This window comes from Oncorhynchus tshawytscha, linkage group LG07, assembly GCF_018296145.1.
Source record: "Oncorhynchus tshawytscha isolate Ot180627B linkage group LG07, Otsh_v2.0, whole genome shotgun sequence".
Lineage (NCBI taxonomy): Eukaryota > Metazoa > Chordata > Actinopteri > Salmoniformes > Salmonidae > Oncorhynchus > Oncorhynchus tshawytscha.
Genome location: NC_056435.1, coordinates 52,526,072 through 52,545,767, shown reverse-complemented (window position 1 = coordinate 52,545,767; position 19,696 = coordinate 52,526,072). Strand labels below are relative to the sequence as shown.

At 43.3% G+C, this 19,696-nt stretch overlaps 2 protein-coding genes across 6 annotated transcripts in view; one reads left to right on the top strand and one right to left on the bottom strand.

The window, feature by feature from the left end:
* Positions 1-577: 577 nt before the first annotated feature.
* On the top strand, positions 578-14,895 carry LOC112254808 (EF-hand calcium-binding domain-containing protein 4B). The gene is made up of 9 exons (XM_042324607.1): positions 578-1,875; positions 11,501-12,198; positions 12,553-12,673; positions 12,900-13,034; positions 13,187-13,268; positions 13,428-13,542; positions 13,678-13,782; positions 13,984-14,060; positions 14,223-14,895. Exons 1-9 carry the CDS (start codon positions 585-587, stop codon positions 14,314-14,316), a joined length of 2,718 nt encoding a protein of 905 aa, XP_042180541.1. The 5' UTR covers positions 578-584; the 3' UTR covers positions 14,317-14,895.
* entpd8 (ectonucleoside triphosphate diphosphohydrolase 8) overlaps positions 14,800-19,696 on the bottom strand; it is a 17,762-nt gene continuing 12,865 nt past the window's right edge. For all 5 annotated transcript variants that reach the window (XM_024427689.2, XM_024427686.2, XM_042324608.1 and 2 more), the window contains 3 exons: positions 19,488-19,598; positions 18,477-18,608; positions 14,800-15,292 (listed from right to left, as the gene is read on the bottom strand). In XM_024427689.2, coding sequence (XP_024283457.1) covers positions 15,104-15,292; positions 18,477-18,608; positions 19,488-19,598 — 432 coding nt within the window. In that variant the 3' untranslated portion in view covers positions 14,800-15,103. The remainder of the gene's footprint in view (positions 15,293-18,476; positions 18,609-19,487; positions 19,599-19,696) is intronic.

Below are 19,696 nucleotides of genomic sequence, written 5' to 3'. Positions count from 1 at the left end.
AAGAAAGAGGAAGAGAGGAGGCAGGAAAGTGAGCATGCCGAGGTGGAGTCCCCCACATTTCTCAGCTCTAGACAGTCATTAGATCAATCCCTTGAGTCAGACACTTTAACCAACACAGAAGAGTTTGAGTCATTCAATAACACAATAATCTTCCAAAGTGGAGAAGGTGAAGAGAAACTTGAACCTGTTGTAAATGAGTCAGAATTGCAGGATGATATTAACTCTACTGGTCCAGGCAATCAGGAAACATTGCACCAAAGAGATGAAGATGAGAACTTTGTTGACCTAATAGTTGAGGAAAATATAGTACTGGCAAATATAACTCCTTTTAGACAACCAGACCATGTAGAAAGCTATGAACCTGAACAAAGTGAGGATATGACCTGCTTTTTACAATCAACCCCCTCAGACAGCACTTTGGGTCATGACAAAAGTGCTCAATCAGAATCCAGGAGAAGAAAGATGGGTTCAACTCGCAGGAATTATAGAGGTATACATGAGGAGGAAGAACATGGAGAGAGTAAGATGCGTGGATATCGTTACCTTTATGATGAGGGAGAAGAGGTCATATTGGGAAAAAAGAAATGTTTGGCATCGAAGAGACTGAGTTTGAAATATCTATGGAGCCTAAAGATAGTGCCAGTGTAGACGAGAAAGAAGGAGAGCAGATGGAAAAGGAGAATTTCCAAACAGAGGAAGACACAGAAAACATAGGACAGACAGGAAGGAGGTTGGAAAGGGACATGGGAACAGTGGAAGGATCTGGTGTTGAAACATCGGAAGAGTCTCTGATGTTATTGGAACCAGAGCATGGAGCAGATGAGGAGAAGAAAGGAATGGAAGAAGAACGTCTGATTGAACCCACCCCTTTTGATCAATACATCGATTCATTTGGTATTGCAGATCAATTATATAACCAAGAGAAAGGCAACAGATTCACTGTAGACTCTGTCAATACAGAAACTGAGAGCAACAATGAAGCAAGCATGGCCCACAATGTTGACCCAATAGAGCCCTTCAGTGTTGGACTGGACCAATCAGGAGTCACTTTACTCAGGGAGGAAGAAGTTAGTGATTACACACTGCTTGTGAATAATTCTGAAGTGATCAAGTGCAGCCAAATAGCATATGATTGTGCTCTTACACTAGAGTCAGATGACACTTTCAGCACTGATCCCAAAATCTCTCCTAGTCAACTCATCCAAACTCCATGTATTGAAATCACTAACCCCTTTCTCAAACCATTATTACCGCAGAGTATTCAGGGTAATGAGGGTGGTGCAAACACTGACCCCAATACCACAGGGGGACTGGACACATCAGAGGTCATGTTACTCAGCGAGGAGGAAATGAGTGATCATGTGCCGCTTGTAAATGAAGTGAGTGTCAGTAGCCAAATGACGTATGATGATAGAACTCTCACAACAGAGCCCTGCCAAACAGATGAGGCTTTGAGCACTGATCCCAATATCTCTGCTAGTCAACTCAACCAAACTCCATACTCGGATGAAAGCCATAACTCTTTTCCCAATTCACTCTTACTGCAGAGTGTTCAGGACCAAGGTGATAACGCAGCAAACATCAACTCCAATCAGAGTCCTTCTCCGAGCAGGAGGAGAAAGATGGGGTCGACTCGTAGGCATCCTAGAGTTGTACAAAGAGAAGAGGAGGACACAGAGGAGAAACAAGAAGTGGAAATAGAAAGCACAGAGATAGAAGACAAGAGAGAAAACATGGATGCAGTGGAAGGTTCTTGCATGGAGTTTGAAATGTTGATGGAATCTAAGGATGGAGCTGGTAATGAGAAGAATGAAGGAGAAGAGAGAAATGAGGAGACTGTCCTGACTGACCTCAGCTGTTCATTCAGTACTTCAAATCAAGAGGGAAGAAACATAGAGGCTGACAATATAGAAAGTGAGAGCCAATCAATTATAAAGGAATCAATGGCAACAAAACTCTTGCTTCTACGTGAAGTAGAGTTGACTCAGATTAGTCAAACTCTTCACAACACTTACCCTGATGTTCCTACTATAGAGTCATATGACTCCTACCTGACCGATGACACACTGAACTCAAATCCTGCCATCACTGGTTTGCAACACAAAGGAACATCATTGGAGGAAACACTTGATGAATCAAGAGGAAACACTGACTCCCTCCAGATCCACCCTCACTGCAGAGTTCTCTTGGGTCAGAGGAAACAGCAGAGGTAGAATCCTACACTCCAGGGAGGAAAAGGAAGATCGGTTCCACTCGCAGCAAGTCTCATCCAGGTAGAAAAGGAGAGGAGAGAAGAGAGGAGGGACAGGAGGAGGAGAAAGGAGAAGACACAGATGTTATAGGGGAGGTGGGAGATGTCATTACAACAGCAGAAATGGATTCTAGCATAGAAAAGACTGAGCTTGTAGAGCTTGAGGAACTTCTAGAAAAAGTGACAGAGGAGCAGGCGATGGGAGACCCAGCGATCATAGTAGTGGAGGGAGAGGTCAACATAGTAGTAGAAGGAGAATCTGGCATCGAAAGGTCTGAGCTTGTAGAACATACAGAAAAAGTTAGAGAGGCGGAGGAGATAGAAGTAGAAGTGAAAATAGTCGCAGAGAGCGAGAGCAACCAAACTCCCTCTGACACAGCAGCTCTTACAGTAGAGGCCCAAGAGTCATGTGACATGGTTTGTATAGAGCCATATATAACATCACAATACCTGGAAGACAATAATCCCTTATTAAATGAACTCACAGAAATAAATCTGTCTCAAACTGAAAACCCATATCTGCTGGAATCACCTGACACTGCAAAGAAGAGAAGGAAAAGGGGTTCTACTCGTCGGAATAAAGGTAAACAAGCAGAGACGGACTTTGGGGAGAAACAAGACGCCAAAACTGGAGACACAGAAAAATCCCTACAACTTCAGGCATCCATTGCAGTTGTGGAATCCGGGTCCTACAGCAACACAAAAGAGCTCCTGGGTCCAAAGGAAAGTGAAACGGACACTGAGTGTCTTTTGTTTGCTTCTAACACACTCGACAAACAGGATGACAGATGGAAAGAGGAAGTTGGTGAGGATATTGAACCTAGTAGTGAAGCTGTAGTTAGTTATAGCAGTGAATTGCTTCAAGATACTCTTGAACCGAATCACTCTTGCATCTGCCCCTAGATCTTGCATTGCAAGTTGTTCATGGATTCGCTGCTGAACCCATAACAGAGGAGTTGAAGAAAGAGGAAGAGAGGAGGCAGGAAAGTGAGCATGCCGAGGTGGAGTCCCCCCACATTTCTCAGCTCTAGACAGTCATTAGATCAATCCCTTGAGTCAGACACTTTAACCAACACAGAAGAGTTTGAGTCATTCAATAACACAATAATCCTCCAAAGTGGAGAAGGTGAAGAGAAACTTGAACCTGTTGTAAATGAGTCAGAATTGCAAGATGATATTAACTCTACTGGTCCAGGCAATCAGGAAACGTTGCACCAAAGAGATGAAGATGAGAACTTTGTTGATCTGATAGTTGAGGAAAACATAGTAATGGCAAATATAACTCATTTTAGACAACAAGACCATGTAGAAAGTATTGAACCTGAACAAAGTGAGGATATGACCTGCTTTTACAATCAACCCCCTCAGACAGCTCTTTGGGTCATGACAAAAGTGCTCAATCAGAATCCAGGAGAAGAAAGATGGGTTCAACTCGCAGGAATCATGGAGGTATACATGAGGCGGAAGAACATGGAGAGAGTAAGATGCGTGGATATCGTTACCTTTATGATGAGGGAGAAGAGGTCATATTGGGAAAAAAAGAAATGTTTGGCATCGAAGAGACTGAGTTTGAAATATCTATGGAGCCTAAAGATAGTGCCAGTGTAGACGAGAAAGAAGGAGAGCAGATGGAAAAGGAGAATTTCCAAACAGAGGAAGACACAGAAAATATAGGACAGACAGGAAGGAGGTTGGAAAGGGACATGGGAACAGTGGAAGGATCTGGTGTTGAAACATCGGAAGAGTCTCTGATGTTATTGGAACCAGAGCATGGAGCAGATGAGGAGAAGAAAGGAATGGAAGAAGAACGTCTGATTGAACCCACCCCTTTTGATCAATACATCGATTCATTTGGTATTGCAGATCAATTATATAACCAAGAGAAAGGCAACAGATTCACTGTAGACTCTGTCAATACAGAAACTGAGAGCAACAATGAAGCAAGCATGGCCCACAATGTTGACCCAATAGAGCCCTTCAGTGTTGGACTGGACCAATCAGGAGTCACTTTACTCAGGGAGGAAGAAGTTAGTGATTACACACTGCTTGTGAATAATTCTGAAGTGATCAAGTGCAGCCAAATAGCATATGATTGTGCTCTTACACTAGAGTCAGATGACACTTTCAGCTCTGATCCCAAAATCTCTCCTAGTCAACTCATCCAAACTCCATGTATGGAAATCACTAACCCCTTTCTCAAACCATTATTACCGCAGAGTATTCAGGGTATTGAGGGTGGTGCAAACACTGACCTCAATACCACAGGGGGACTGGACACATCAGAGGTCATGTTACTCAGCGAGGAGGAAATGAGTGATCATGTGCCGCTTGTAAATGAAGTGAGTGTCAGTAGCCAAATGACGTATGATGATAGAACTCTCACAACAGAGCCCTGCCAAACAGATGAGGCTTTGAGCACTGATCCCAATATCTCTGCTAGTCAACTCAACCAAACTCCATACTCGGATGAAAGCCATAACTCTTTTCCCAATTCACTCTTACTGCAGAGTGTTCAGGACCAAGGTGATAACGCAGCAAGCATCAACTCCAATCAGAGTCCTTCTCCGAGCAGGAGGAGAAAGATGGGGTCGACTCGTAGGCATCCTAGAGTTGTACAAAGAGAAGAGGAGGACACAGAGGAGAAACAAGAAGTGGAAATAGAAAGCACAGAGATAGAAGACAAGAGAGAAAACATGGATGCAGTGGAAGGTTCTTGCATGGAGTTTGAAATGTTGATGGAATCTAAGGATGGAGCTGGTAATGAGAAGAATGAAGGAGAAGAGAGAAATGAGGAGACTGTCCTGACTGACCTCAGCTGTTCATTCAGTACTTCAAATCAAGAGGGAAGAAACATAGAGGCTGACAATATAGAAAGTGAGAGCCAATCAATTATAAAGGAATCAATGGCAACAAAACTCTTGCTTCTACGTGAAGTAGAGTTGACTCAGATTAGTCAAACTCTTCACAACACTTACCCTGATGTTCCTACTATAGAGTCATATGACTCCTACCTGACCGATGACACACTGAACTCAAATCCTGCCATCACTGGTTTGCAACACAAAGGAACATCATTGGAGGAAACACTTGATGAATCAAGAGGAAACACTGACTCCCCTCCAGATCCACCCTCACTGCAGAGTTCTCTTGGGTCAGAGGAAACAGCAGAGGTAGAATCCTACACTCCAGGGAGGAAAAGGAAGATCGGTTCCACTCGCAGCAAGTCTCATCCAGGTAGAAAAGGAGAGGAGAGAAGAGAGGAGGGACAGGAGGAGGAGAAAGGAGAAGACACAGATGTTATAGGGGAGGTGGGAGATGTCATTACAACAGCAGAAATGGATTCTAGCATAGAAAAGACTGAGCTTGTAGAGCTTGAGGAACTTCTAGAAAAAGTGACAGAGGAGCAGGCGATGGGAGACCCAGCGATCATAGTAGTGGAGGGAGAGGTCAACATAGTAGTAGAAGGAGAATCTGGCATCGAAAGGTCTGAGCTTGTAGAACATACAGAAAAAGTTAGAGAGGCGGAGGAGATAGAAGTAGAAGTGAAAATAGTCGCAGAGAGCGAGAGCAACCAAACTCCCTCTGACACAGCAGCTCTTACAGTAGAGGCCCAAGAGTCATGTGACATGGTTTGTATAGAGCCATATATAACATCACAATACCTGGAAGACAATAATCCCTTATTAAATGAACTCACAGAAATAAATCTGTCTCAAACTGAAAACCCATATCTGCTGGAATCACCTGACACTGCAAAGAAGAGAAGGAAAAGGGGTTCTACTCGTCGGAATAAAGGTAAACAAGCAGAGACGGACTTTGGGGAGAAACAAGACGCCAAAACTGGAGACACAGAAAAATCCCTACAACTTCAGGCATCCATTGCAGTTGTGGAATCCGGGTCCTACAGCAACACAAAAGAGCTCCTGGGTCCAAAGGAAAGTGAAACGGACACTGAGTGTCTTTTGTTTGCTTCTAACACACTCGACAAACAGGATGACAGATGGAAAGAGGAAGTTGGTGAGGATATTGAACCTAGTAGTGAAGCTGTAGTTAGTTATAGCAGTGAATTGCTTCAAGATACTCTTGGAACCGAATCACTCTTGCATCTGCCCCTAGATCTTGCATTGCAAGTTGTTCATGGATTCGCTGCTGAACCCATAACAGAGGAGTTGAAGAAAGAGGAAGAGAGGAGGCAGGAAAGTGAGCATGCCGAGGTGGAGTCCCCCACATTTCTCAGCTCTAGACAGTCATTAGATCAATCCCTTGAGTCAGACACTTTAACCAACACAGAAGAGTTTGAGTCATTCAATAACACAATAATCCTCCAAAGTAGAGAAGGTGAAGAGAAACTTGAACCTGTTGTAAATGAGTCAGAATTGCAAGATGATATTAACTCTACTGGTCCAGGCAATCAGGAAACGTTGCACCAAAGAGATGAAGATGAGAACTTTGTTGATCTGATAGTTGAGGAAAACATAGTAATGGCAAATATAACTCATTTTAGACAACAAGACCATGTAGAAAGTATTGAACCTGAACAAAGTGAGGATATGACCTGCTTTTTACAATCAACCCCCTCAGACAGCTCTTTGGGTCATGACAAAAGTGCTCAATCAGAATCCAGGAGAAGAAAGATGGGTTCAACTCGCAGGAATCATGGAGGTATACATGAGGCGGAAGAACATGGAGAGAGTAAGATGCGTGGATATCGTTACCTTTATGATGAGGGAGAAGAGGTCATATTGGGAAAAGAAGAATTGTTTGGCATCGAAGAGACTGAGTTTGAAATATCTATGGAGCCTAAAGATAGTGCCAGTGTAGACGAGAAAGAAGGAGAGCAGATGGAAAAGGAGAATTTACAAACAGAGGAAGACACAGAAAACATAGGACAGACAGGAAGGAGGTTGGAAAGGGACATGGGAACAGTGGAAGGATCTGGTGTTGAAACATCGGAAGAGTCTCTGATGTTATTGGAACCAGAGCATGGAGCAGATGAGGAGAAGAAAGGAATGGAAGAAGAACGTCTGATTGAACCCACCCCTTTGATCAATACATCGATTCATTTGGTATTGCAGATCAATTATATAACCAAGAGAAAGGCAACAGATTCACTGTAGACTCTGTCAATACAGAAACTGAGAGCAACAATGAAGCAAGCATGGCCCACAATGTTGACCCAATAGAGCCCTTCAGTGTTGGACTGGACCAATCAGGAGTCACTTTACTCAGGGAGGAAGAAGTTAGTGATTACACACTGCTTGTGAATAATTCTGAAGTGATCAAGTGCAGCCAAATAGCATATGATTGTGCTCTTACACTAGAGTCAGATGACACTTTCAGCACTGATCCCAAAATCTCTCCTAGTCAACTCATCCAAACTCCATGTATTGAAATCACTAACCCCTTTCTCAAACCATTATTACCGCAGAGTATTCAGGGTAATGAGGGTGGTGCAAACACTGACCCCAATACCACAGGGGACTGGACACATCAGAGGTCATGTTACTCAGCGAGGAGGAAATGAGTGATCATGTGCCGCTTGTAAATGAAGTGAGTGTCAGTAGCCAAATGACGTATGATGATAGAACTCTCACAACAGAGCCCTGCCAAACAGATGAGGCTTTGAGCACTGATCCCAATATCTCTGCTAGTCAACTCAACCAAACTCCATACTCGGATGAAAGCCATAACTCTTTTCCCAATTCACTCTTACTGCAGAGTGTTCAGGACCAAGGTGATAACGCAGCAAACATCAACTCCAATCAGAGTCCTTCTCCGAGCAGGAGGAGAAAGATGGGGTCGACTCGTAGGCATCCTAGAGTTGTACAAAGAGAAGAGGAGGACACAGAGGAGAAACAAGAAGTGGAAATAGAAAGCACAGAGATAGAAGACAAGAGAGAAAACATGGATGCAGTGGAAGGTTCTTGCATGGAGTTTGAAATGTTGATGGAATCTAAGGATGGAGCTGGTAATGAGAAGAATGAAGGAGAAGAGAGAAATGAGGAGACTGTCCTGACTGACCTCAGCTGTTCATTCAGTACTTCAAATCAAGAGGGAAGAAACATAGAGGCTGACAATATAGAAAGTGAGAGCCAATCAATTATAAAGGAATCAATGGCAACAAAACTCTTGCTTCTACGTGAAGTAGAGTTGACTCAGATTAGTCAAACTCTTCACAACACTTACCCTGATGTTCCTACTATAGAGTCATATGACTCCTACCTGACCGATGACACACTGAACTCAAATCCTGCCATCACTGGTTTGCAACACAAAGGAACATCATTGGAGGAAACACTTGATGAATCAAGAGGAAACACTGACTCCCCTCCAGATCCACCCTCACTGCAGAGTTCTCTTGGGTCAGAGGAAACAGCAGAGGTAGAATCCTACACTCCAGGGAGGAAAAGGAAGATCGGTTCCACTCGCAGCAAGTCTCATCCAGGTAGAAAAGGAGAGGAGAGAAGAGAGGAGGGACAGGAGGAGGAGAAAGGAGAAGACACAGATGTTATAGGGGAGGTGGGAGATGTCATTACAACAGCAGAAATGGATTCTAGCATAGAAAAGACTGAGCTTGTAGAGCTTGAGGAACTTCTAGAAAAAGTGACAGAGGAGCAGGCGATGGGAGACCCAGCGATCATAGTAGTGGAGGGAGAGGTCAACATAGTAGTAGAAGGAGAATCTGGCATCGAAAGGTCTGAGCTTGTAGAACATACAGAAAAAGTTAGAGAGGCGGAGGAGATAGAAGTAGAAGTGAAAATAGTCGCAGAGAGCGAGAGCAACCAAACTCCCTCTGACACAGCAGCTCTTACAGTAGAGGCCCAAGAGTCATGTGACATGGTTTGTATAGAGCCATATATAACATCACAATACCTGGAAGACAATAATCCCTTATTAAATGAACTCACAGAAATAAATCTGTCTCAAACTGAAAACCCATATCTGCTGGAATCACCTGACACTGCAAAGAAGAGAAGGAAAAGGGGTTCTACTCGTCGGAATAAAGGTAAACAAGCAGAGACGGACTTTGGGGAGAAACAAGACGCCAAAACTGGAGACACAGAAAAATCCCTACAACTTCAGGCATCCATTGCAGTTGTGGAATCCGGGTCCTACAGCAACACAAAAGAGCTCCTGGGTCCAAAGGAAAGTGAAACGGACACTGAGTGTCTTTTGTTTGCTTCTAACACACTCGACAAACAGGATGACAGATGGAAAGAGGAAGATGGTGAGGATATTGAACCTAGTAGTGAAGCTGTAGTTAGTTATAGCAGTGAATTGCTTCAAGATACTCTTGGAACCGAATCACTCTTGCATCTGCCCCTAGATCTTGCATTGCAAGTTGTTCATGGATTCGCTGCTGAACCCATAACAGAGGAGTTGAAGAAAGAGGAAGAGAGGAGGCAGGAAAGTGAGCATGCCGAGGTGGAGTCCCCCACATTTCTCAGCTCTAGACAGTCATTAGATCAATCCCTTGAGTCAGACACTTTAACCAACACAGAAGAGTTTGAGTCATTCAATAACACAATAATCCTCCAAAGTGGAGAAGGTGAAGAGAAACTTGAACCTGTTGTAAATGAGTCAGAATTGCAAGATGATATTAACTCTACTGGTCCAGGCAATCAGGAAACGTTGCACCAAAGAGATGAAGATGAGAACTTTGTTGATCTGATAGTTGAGGAAAACATAGTAATGGCAAATATAACTCATTTTAGACAACAAGACCATGTAGAAAGTATTGAACCTGAACAAAGTGAGGATATGACCTGCTTTTTACAATCAACCCCCTCAGACAGCTCTTTGGGTCATGTCAAAAGTGCTCAATCAGAATCCAGGAGAAGAAAGATGGGTTCAACTCGCAGGAATCATGGAGGTATACATGAGGCGGAAGAACATGGAGAGAGTAAGATGCGTGGATATCGTTACCTTTATGATGAGGGAGAAGAGGTCATATTGGGAAAAGAAGAATTGTTTGGCATCGAAGAGACTGAGTTTGAAATATCTATGGAGCCTAAAGATAGTGCCAGTGTAGACGAGAAAGAAGGAGAGCAGATGGAAAAGGAGAATTTACAAACAGAGGAAGACACAGAAAACATAGGACAGACAGGAAGGAGGTTGGAAAGGGACATGGGAACAGTGGAAGGATCTGGTGTTGAAACATCGGAAGAGTCTCTGATGTTATTGGAACCAGAGCATGGAGCAGATGAGGAGAAGAAAGGAATGGAAGAAGAACGTCTGATTGAACCCACCCCTTTTGATCAATACATCGATTCATTTGGTATTGCAGATCAATTATATAACCAAGAGAAAGGCAACAGATTCACTGTAGACTCTGTCAATACAGAAACTGAGAGCAACAATGAAGCAAGCATGGCCCACAATGTTGACCCAATAGAGCCCTTCAGTGTTGGACTGGACCAATCAGGAGTCACTTTACTCAGGGAGGAAGAAGTTAGTGATTACACACTGCTTGTGAATAATTCTGAAGTGATCAAGTGCAGCCAAATAGCATATGATTGTGCTCTTACACTAGAGTCAGATGACACTTTCAGCACTGATCCCAAAATCTCTCCTAGTCAACTCATCCAAACTCCATGTATTGAAATCACTAACCCCTTTCTCAAACCATTATTACCGCAGAGTATTCAGGGTAATGAGGGTGGTGCAAACACTGACCCCAATACCACAGGGGACTGGACACATCAGAGGTCATGTTACTCAGCGAGGAGGAAATGAGTGATCATGTGCCGCTTGTAAATGAAGTGAGTGTCAGTAGCCAAATGACGTATGATGATAGAACTCTCACAACAGAGCCCTGCCAAACAGATGAGGCTTTGAGCACTGATCCCAATATCTCTGCTAGTCAACTCAACCAAACTCCATACTCGGATGAAAGCCATAACTCTTTTCCCAATTCACTCTTACTGCAGAGTGTTCAGGACCAAGGTGATAACGCAGCAAACATCAACTCCAATCAGAGTCCTTCTCCGAGCAGGAGGAGAAAGATGGGGTCGACTCGTAGGCATCCTAGAGTTGTACAAAGAGAAGAGGAGGACACAGAGGAGAAACAAGAAGTGGAAATAGAAAGCACAGAGATAGAAGACAAGAGAGAAAACATGGATGCAGTGGAAGGTTCTTGCATGGAGTTTGAAATGTTGATGGAATCTAAGGATGGAGCTGGTAATGAGAAGAATGAAGGAGAAGAGAGAAATGAGGAGACTGACCTCAGCTGTTCATTCAGTACTTCAAATCAAGAGGGAAGAAACATAGAGGCTGACAATATAGAAAGTGAGAGCCAATCAATTATAAATCATTCAATGACAGCAAAACTCATGCTTCTACGTCAATCAGATTTCTCTGAGGTTATGGAAACTCTTCACAACCCTAATGTTCCTAATCTTGAGTCCCACTTGACTGATGACACACTGATTTCAACAGTAAAAGTTAGAGAGGTGGAGGAGATAGAAGTTGAAGTGAATACAGTCATGGAGAGCGAGAGCAGCCAAACTGACCTGACTCTTACAGTAGAGGCCCAAGAGTCAGGTGACATGGTTTGTATAGACCCTCACATCTCTGCTTTTCAACTTACCCAAACAGCAGACATGGAGCAATGTCTGTTAACACAAAGTAATAGCCCCAGTCTTCTTTCAAAATCATCTCTGTCTCTGAGTTCCCAATCTCACGAGGATGTTGGTGAATCCAAAGCTACAGGGAAGAGAAGAAAGATGGGCTTTACTCATCAGACACAGGGAGGACTCCACGCAGAGGATGAGAAGCAGGAGACAGGAGAAAATATAACAGAGGCAGAGGTCAGAGCAGAAACCATTGGAAATCCAGAAGTCAATGCTGTTTTGGAAAGATTTCAAGAGGAGCGCAGGGCTGAAGCTGTCAGTCTGGAGGACCAACAGGAGATACAGAGCACAGAGAAGGAGACAATACTCATAGAGGTACTTTGGCTTTTCTTACAAATGGCTTCACCTATTTTATTGAACTCATAGCATTCTTGACATGTACAAACACCCCACGGCTGAGTACTTGAGGATATTTGAGGATTCAACATTTTATGATAAAGAGCTGCAGTGATGTCACAACTGAAATTGTTCATATACTGTAAGTCTGAATTCGGCCCTGACATTTCAATATATATCAAACATCTGATTTGTTACTTTTAAATGTTTTACATAGTGTGTATACCAGAAGGTATATAGATTTTTGAACACACAACGATATTTCACATTTCATTTTGAAGAGATGATCATATACTGTCCTTTGTGGGAGATTATGTTTTCTATTTGTCTAAGGTGGTTGCCTCAAGCACGGTTTTGAGTGGAAAAGGGTCTGAACCAGTGGCTCCAGCTCCACAGCCAGGCCCTGGGAATAAAAGAGGTCAAGAAAAGGCAGAGCGTGTGGAGAAGCCTCCGGGTAAGTATCGAATAGCAACAGTGAGGATGTACAAGTGGGATGGAAAGGTTAGTCTTGAGTATGTAAACCCACCAGGCAGGAATCACCTGGAATTAACTGCTGGATATGCACTGTTGAGGCCCTTTGCTCTCCACTTGTAGCCAAAGGAATAAGTCAAGTTAGGTTTGCGTGAGATCAGAGAAGTGATATCAACTGTAATAGACCAGTCTCTTTGATCCCCCTCCAGGTACCTTCGGAAGCTCTGGCTCTAGTTCAAACCCCTACAACGTGGTGATGGTTGGAAACAGCAGTGTGGGCAAAACCTCCTTCATGAGGCGTTTCCAAAGTGGAGAGTTCTGTCTGCACCACAATGCAACCATTGGTGAGTATCATCATCCTTGTTGTATGTTTGGCATCATGCCCTTTCATGTCATGTGAAGAAATGAACACACCATGTATTACTGTACATTATTCATAATACTCATTCATGTCTGGTTTCATGTTTGTTTGTTTGTGTGCTTATCATCTGAGCAGGTATTGATACCTGTATACAGTCTGTGACCGTGGATGGCAGCCCAGTGACTCTACAGTTATGGGATACTGCAGGTCAGGAAAGGTGGGTCTCTAACCTAAGTTCATCACAATTGTTCATTATATGTAATGCATCGATACAGAATCTGTTCCTCTGTCCTAATTTGAACCCTCCATGTGTGTGTTTTCTTTGTTAGTATATAATTACATACATGTTATACTATTGTTACACTCTACTCCCCAGATTCCACAGCATCACCAGACAAGTGTTCCACAAAGCCCAGGGTCTAATGCTTATGTATGACATCACTTCGTCTCAGAGCTTCTGTGACATCTGCTACTGGGTCAATTGCATTCAGGTAGGGGGCATTTAAATCATGCCTTTAATATTATAATCAAAGAACAACTATGTAACAACACAAACAATTGTTTGCAGGATTCACAGTTCTTCCACTGGTATCTATTGTACTGTCATAACCTTTTGTATTTTGTAGGAGGGGGCTCCAGATGATGTCATCGTTATACTCCTTGGGAACAAGACTGATTGTGCTGAACTAGATCGAGAGGTTCAGACTCATGAAGGGGAGAACCTTGCAAAGGTATGTTGACGTTACTGTAACTTTAACAGCCAGAATGTGGGCGACTGGACTGTAGGATTTACAGGTGATGTGATATAAATGATTATTTTACACTTCTGTAGCTGGTGCTGAAATTGACAGTGGTAGCAAAGCAGGATTGAGATCATTCATAATAAATACAAATAATACTTTTATTGATGATACTTGACCTCACTCTTAAAGGGGTACGACATGCTCTTTATGGAGTGTAGTGCTGCAACAGGTGACAATGTGACTCTGTCTATGGAAACTCTGGCAAGGTAAGACATGCCGACAGGTCTTCCAAGTACAGTAAAAGCTATTGTTTGTTTGTGTTGTTGTGTGTAGTCTGGATTTGGCTGCGTATTGTCATTATCTGCAAGTGGAAGAGGACTCTGTTCTGTGAATATTCAAACATTGATTTGGTGTGTTGTTGCTTCAAGGATGCTAAAGCAGCTGGGTGAGCAGACAAGACAAGAAGAGGGAAGCTTGGTGTTGCAGAAAGAACCGCCAATGAAGAAATCAGGCTGCTGCTGATCAAGGTGGAGAAGATTGGTACATGTCATAATCTGCAGCACATACACGCACGCACGCACGCACCCACGTACGCACCCACGTACGCACACACGTACGCACACACGTACGCACACACGTACGCACACACGTACGCACACACGTACGCACACGTACGCACGTACGCACACACGTACGCACACACGTACGCACACACGTACGCACACACGTACGCACACACGTACGCACACACACATGCATTTGTGCCCTATAGCCCCTTATGATAGTATTTTTATTTCTAAATGTTCTATATGTAATAAAGCAGATTTAAATGTTAAAAACATTTGTCAGTGCATACCAAAGCATATACTGTAGTGGTAGTAATGTAACGCTTGAGATGATTCTCCCTTTTCTACTTCTTTCAAACACTGTTTGTGGGGGGAAAAATATATTTATTAGATTATGAAGAGATATATATTCATAGCAACACTATTTATTTGCAGTAGATAGTGTCATATTACAATTTATTGTTGGGTTTCTTTTTGCTTGAAAACATCCACCTATGCAGTTTATACAAGCCTAATAAATACATAATACATTCAATTGCCTCCATAATTCCAGTCATATTGACAGAAAATATTACAAATTATTTCTTTAACTATTACTGTGAGTTCCAGGAGCTGCCACGCTCGTCCGATCCGTCGATCTTATTGACTCACTGCTATTATCACATTGTAATAATCTGTATGGACTAGAAGAGACTAGAAGTCAGAGACGTTCAAAGTGTGATTGCATCGATTGTTGTGTTGCCTCATGGGTTCCAGAGCAACAGTATGGCTAGCACCAACAGACTGAGGAACACAGCAAATGTTATGAAGAAGACTTCTGCTGCCCACTGGCCATGCTGCACACCTGTCACCACCAGGGGGTGCTCTGAGGGGATCAGGTTGGTCAGGTTCAACATGTAGCCCAGCGTCCAGTTGATGTCTGTATCTGCCACCTGATAGACAGTGATGTATATAAACATAAACTCAGCAAAAAATAAACGTCCCTTTTTCAGGACCCTGTGTTTCAAAGATCATTTGTAAAATTCCAAATAACTTCACAGATCTTTATTGTAAAGGGTTTAAACACTGCTTGTACAATGAACCAGAAACAAGTAATACAAATGCACCTGTGGAATGGTCGTTAAGACACTAACAGACGGTAGGCAATTAAGGTCACAGTTATGAAAACTTAGGACACTAAAGAGGTCTTTCTACTGACTCCCAGGGTCCCTGCTCATCTGCATGAACGTTCCTTATTCATGCTGCAAGGAGGCACGAGGACTGCAGATGTGGCCAGGGCAATACATTGCAATGTCCATACTGTGAGACGCCTAAGACAGCGCTACAGGGAGACAGGAAGGACAGCTGATCGTCCTCGCGGTGGCAGACCACGTGTAACAACACCTGCACAGGAACGATACATCCGAACATCACACCTGCGGGACAGGTATAGGATGGCAACAACAACTGCAGAGTTACACCAGGAATGCACAATCCCTCCATCAGTGCTCAGACTGTCCGCAATAGGCCGAGAGAGGCTGGACTGAGGATTTGTAGGCCTGTTGTAAGGCAGGTCCTCACCAGACATCACCGGCAACAACGTCGCCTATGGGCACAAACCCACCATTGCTGGACAAGACAGGACTGGAAAAAAGTGCTCTTCTCTGACGAGTCATGGTTTTGTCTCAACAGCGGTGATGGTCGGATTCACGTTTATCGTAGAAGGAATGAGCGTTACACCGAGGCCTGTACTCTGGAGCGGGATCGATTTAGAGGTGGAGGGTCCATCATGGTCTGGGGCGGAGTGTCACAGCATCATCGGACTGAGCTTGTTGTCATTGCAGGCAATCTCAACACTGTGCGTTACAGGGAAGACATCCTCCCTCATGTGGTACCCTTCCTGGAGGCTCATCCTGACATGACCCTCCAGCATGACAATGCCACCAGCCATACTGCTCGTTCTGTGCGTGATTTCCTGCAAGACAGGAATGTCAGTGTTCTGCCATGGTCAGTGAAGAGCCCAGATCTCAATCTCATTGAGCACGTCTGGGACCTGTTGGATCGGAGGGTGAGGGCTAAGGCCATTCCTCGCAGAAATGTCCGGGAACTTGCATGTGCCTTGGTGGAAGAGTCCATGAGGAGGAGATGCACTGCAGTACTTAATGCAGCTGGTGGCCATACCAGGAGAGCGGTTCAATTGTTTTTGCTGACTGTTACTATTTTAACCCCCCCTTTTGTTCAGGGACACATTATTCCATTTCTGTTAGTCACATGTCTGTGGAACTTGTTCAGTTTATGTCTCAGTTGTTGAATCTTGTTATGTTCATACAAATATTTACACGTGTTAAGTTTGCTGAAAATAAACGCAGTTGACAATGAGAGGACGTTTATTTTTTTGCTGAGTTTATATGCATGTACAGTCGTGGCTAAAAGTTTAGAGAATGACACAAATATTCATTTCCACAAAGTTTGCTGCTTCAGTGTCTTTAGATATTTTTGTCAGATGTTACTATGGAATACTGAAGTATAATTATAAGCATTTCATAAGTGTCAAAGGCTTTTATTGACAATTACATGAAGTTGATGCAAAGAGTCAATATTTGCAGTGTTGACCCTTTTTCAAGACCTCTGCAATACGCCCTGGCATGCTGTCAATTAACTTCTGGGCCACATCCCAACTGATGGCAGCCCATTCTTGCATAATCAATGCTTGGAGTTTGTCAGAATTTGTGGGTTTTTGTTTGTCCATCCGCCTCTTGAGTATTGACCACAAGTTCTCAATGGGATTAAGGTCTGGGGAGTTTCCTGGCCATGGACCCAAAATATCAATGTTTTGTTCCCCGAGCAACTTAGTTATCACTTTTGCCTTATGGCAAGGTGCTCCATCATGCTGGAAAAGGCATTGTTCGTCATCAAACTGTTCCTGGATGGTTGGGAGAAGTTGCTCTCTGAGGATGTGTTGGTACCATTCTTTATTCATGGCTGTGTTCTTAGGCAAAATTGTGAGTGAGCCCACTCCCTTGGCTGAGAAGCAACCCCACACATTAATGGTCTCAGGATGCTTTACTGTTGGCATGACTAAGGACTGATGGTAGTGCTCACCTTGTCTTCTCTGGACAAGCTTTTTTCCGGATGCCCCAAACAATCGGAAAGGGGATTCATCAGAGAAAATGACTTTACCCCAGTCCTCATCAGTCCAATCCCTGTACCTTTTTCAGAATATCAGTCTGTCCCTGATGTTTTTCCTGGAGAGAAGTGGCTTCTTTGCTGCCCTTCTTGACACCAGGCCATCCTCCAAAAGTATTCGCCTCACTGTGCGTGCAGATGCAGTCACACCTGCCTGCTGCCATTCCTGAGCAAGCTCTGTACTGGTGGTGCCCCGATCCCGCAGCTGAATCAACTTTGGGTTGGGCGCCCTGAAGCCTTCTTCACAACAATTGAACCGCTCTCCTTGAAGTTCTTGATGATCTGATAAATGGTTGATTTAGGTGCAATCTTACTGGCAGCAGTATCCTTGCCTGTGAAGCGCTTTTTGTGCAAAGAAATGATGACGGCACGTGTTTCCTTTCAGGTAACCATGGTTGACAGAGGAAGAACAATGATTCCAAGCACCACCCTCCTTTTGAAGCTTGCAGTCTGTTATTCAAACTCAATCAGCATGACAGAGTGATCTCCAGCCCTGTCCTCGTCAACACTCACACCTGTGTTAACGAGAGAATCACTGACATGATGTCAGCTGGTCTTTTTGTGGCAGGGCTGAAATGCAGTGGAAATATTTTTGGGGAATTCAGTTCGTTTGCATGGCAAAGAGGGACTTTGTAATTAATTGCAGTTCATCTGATCACTCTTCATAACATTCTGGAGTATATGCAAATTGCCATCATGCAAACTGAGGCAGCAGACTTTGTGAAAATTAATGTGTCATTCTCAAAACTTTTGCCCACGACTTTATATGATAGACACACAGCTTCATTAAGGCAGCACAGCTATTCACATTGACTGCCATACAAGAACATTCCTTTTTTCATGATTTCTGTGGTAAAATGTCTTTCATTCTGTGTCCTGAAGCAAAATCTTTCGAATTGGATGTTGATGTTTTACATATGTCAATACACAAGTGTATAGTTAAGCACACACCTGTCTCTGGAAGTATATATTTCCCCAGGTCTGGTTGAACTTGTAGCCGTCTAGTAGTACTGTCATTATGTAGTTTGCTGAGGCACAGTAATCACGAAGGTACTTGTCCTTTTCACTATACTCTGTCTTGAGCTGCCAAAATAATTGATATTATCACAAACAAAGTTGTAGTAACATTGGGGCCAATTCTGACCCGAGGTAAGTGGTGTACATGGAGGTGAAAGAAACGCACACCTGTTTAGGTGAGGTGCTGGCTTGCGGAGTAAAACATATGAAAAAGAAAAGGAGAGCCACACACTCTAGGAGCTCAGATGCAATAATTGAATAACCTAATAACCAACGTTTCGACAGACAAGCTGTCTTCATCAGTGGCGTAAATGGAACATAATTCCCTTTTTATGCACTTTTCTCTCTATGTGTATTCTGACCTTGAACTTAAGCGTGAGAATAGCATGCTATTCACCCCCTATTTGTTGGGGGTGGCGATCAAATAAATGAAGGTGTGTAGACAGATATGCTGTATTCTGACCTTGACTTATTTCCCTAATAATTCCACCACCTTTACATGTGAGGAAACCATGAATAACGTGGAGTCTACCTACCCGTCCCAAGTGGAAAAAGCATCAAATTAATTTTTCAGATAGAAATAACACCATTCTCCATGCACTGTAATTTACAACTTGATAAGAGCTACAGTAGGTAAATTATTAATCTGTTTGGATAAATGCATTGTAAATATAAATGACACTTGTTTTAGATCTATTAAAGTTTATGAAATGCTGTGCCATTATGCAGTATTTCAATTACAAGGCTTTTTTGCTTGCTGAGATGGGCCCTCTCAAATGTTTTAATTACAGGCTACCTTAATATTCTCTGTCTCCTATTTCTATCAAACCACCGTTGTGATGACACAACATTAGTAGGCTTGATTGCCAACAACAACGAGATGCCGCTCGGTTTTAGGAAGTGTACTGGTAATGTGGAAGGTCAGCAGAGGTCTCTATATCTCACCGAGTCCCAGGTCCTTTTACAGAATGTGTCTATAGTTGTGGTAGCCTGAGCCAGAGAGGACTGAGGAGCCAGACCAAGGAAGTCAAAGGTGTAATAGTATGTTGAGAAAGCCTAGGGAGAAGGAACAGTATGATGGTGACAATATATACTGTACAAAGTTCAGACATGTTTCAAATTGGAGTGTTTGATGAGCCTGCCTGGAGTGCCAG

Bases quoted from the DNA above. Each gene is read 5' to 3' on its own strand.
- LOC112254808 (XM_042324607.1), top strand. From the start codon at position 585: ATGTTTGGCATCGAAGAGACTGAGTTTGAAATATCTATGGAGCCTAAA. The intron at 12,199-12,552 runs GTACTTTGGCTT...TATTTGTCTAAG, and splicing joins AGGAGACAATACTCATAGAG to GTGGTTGCCTCAAGCACGGT. The intron at 12,674-12,899 runs GTAAGTATCGAA...ATCCCCCTCCAG, and splicing joins GCGTGTGGAGAAGCCTCCGG to GTACCTTCGGAAGCTCTGGC.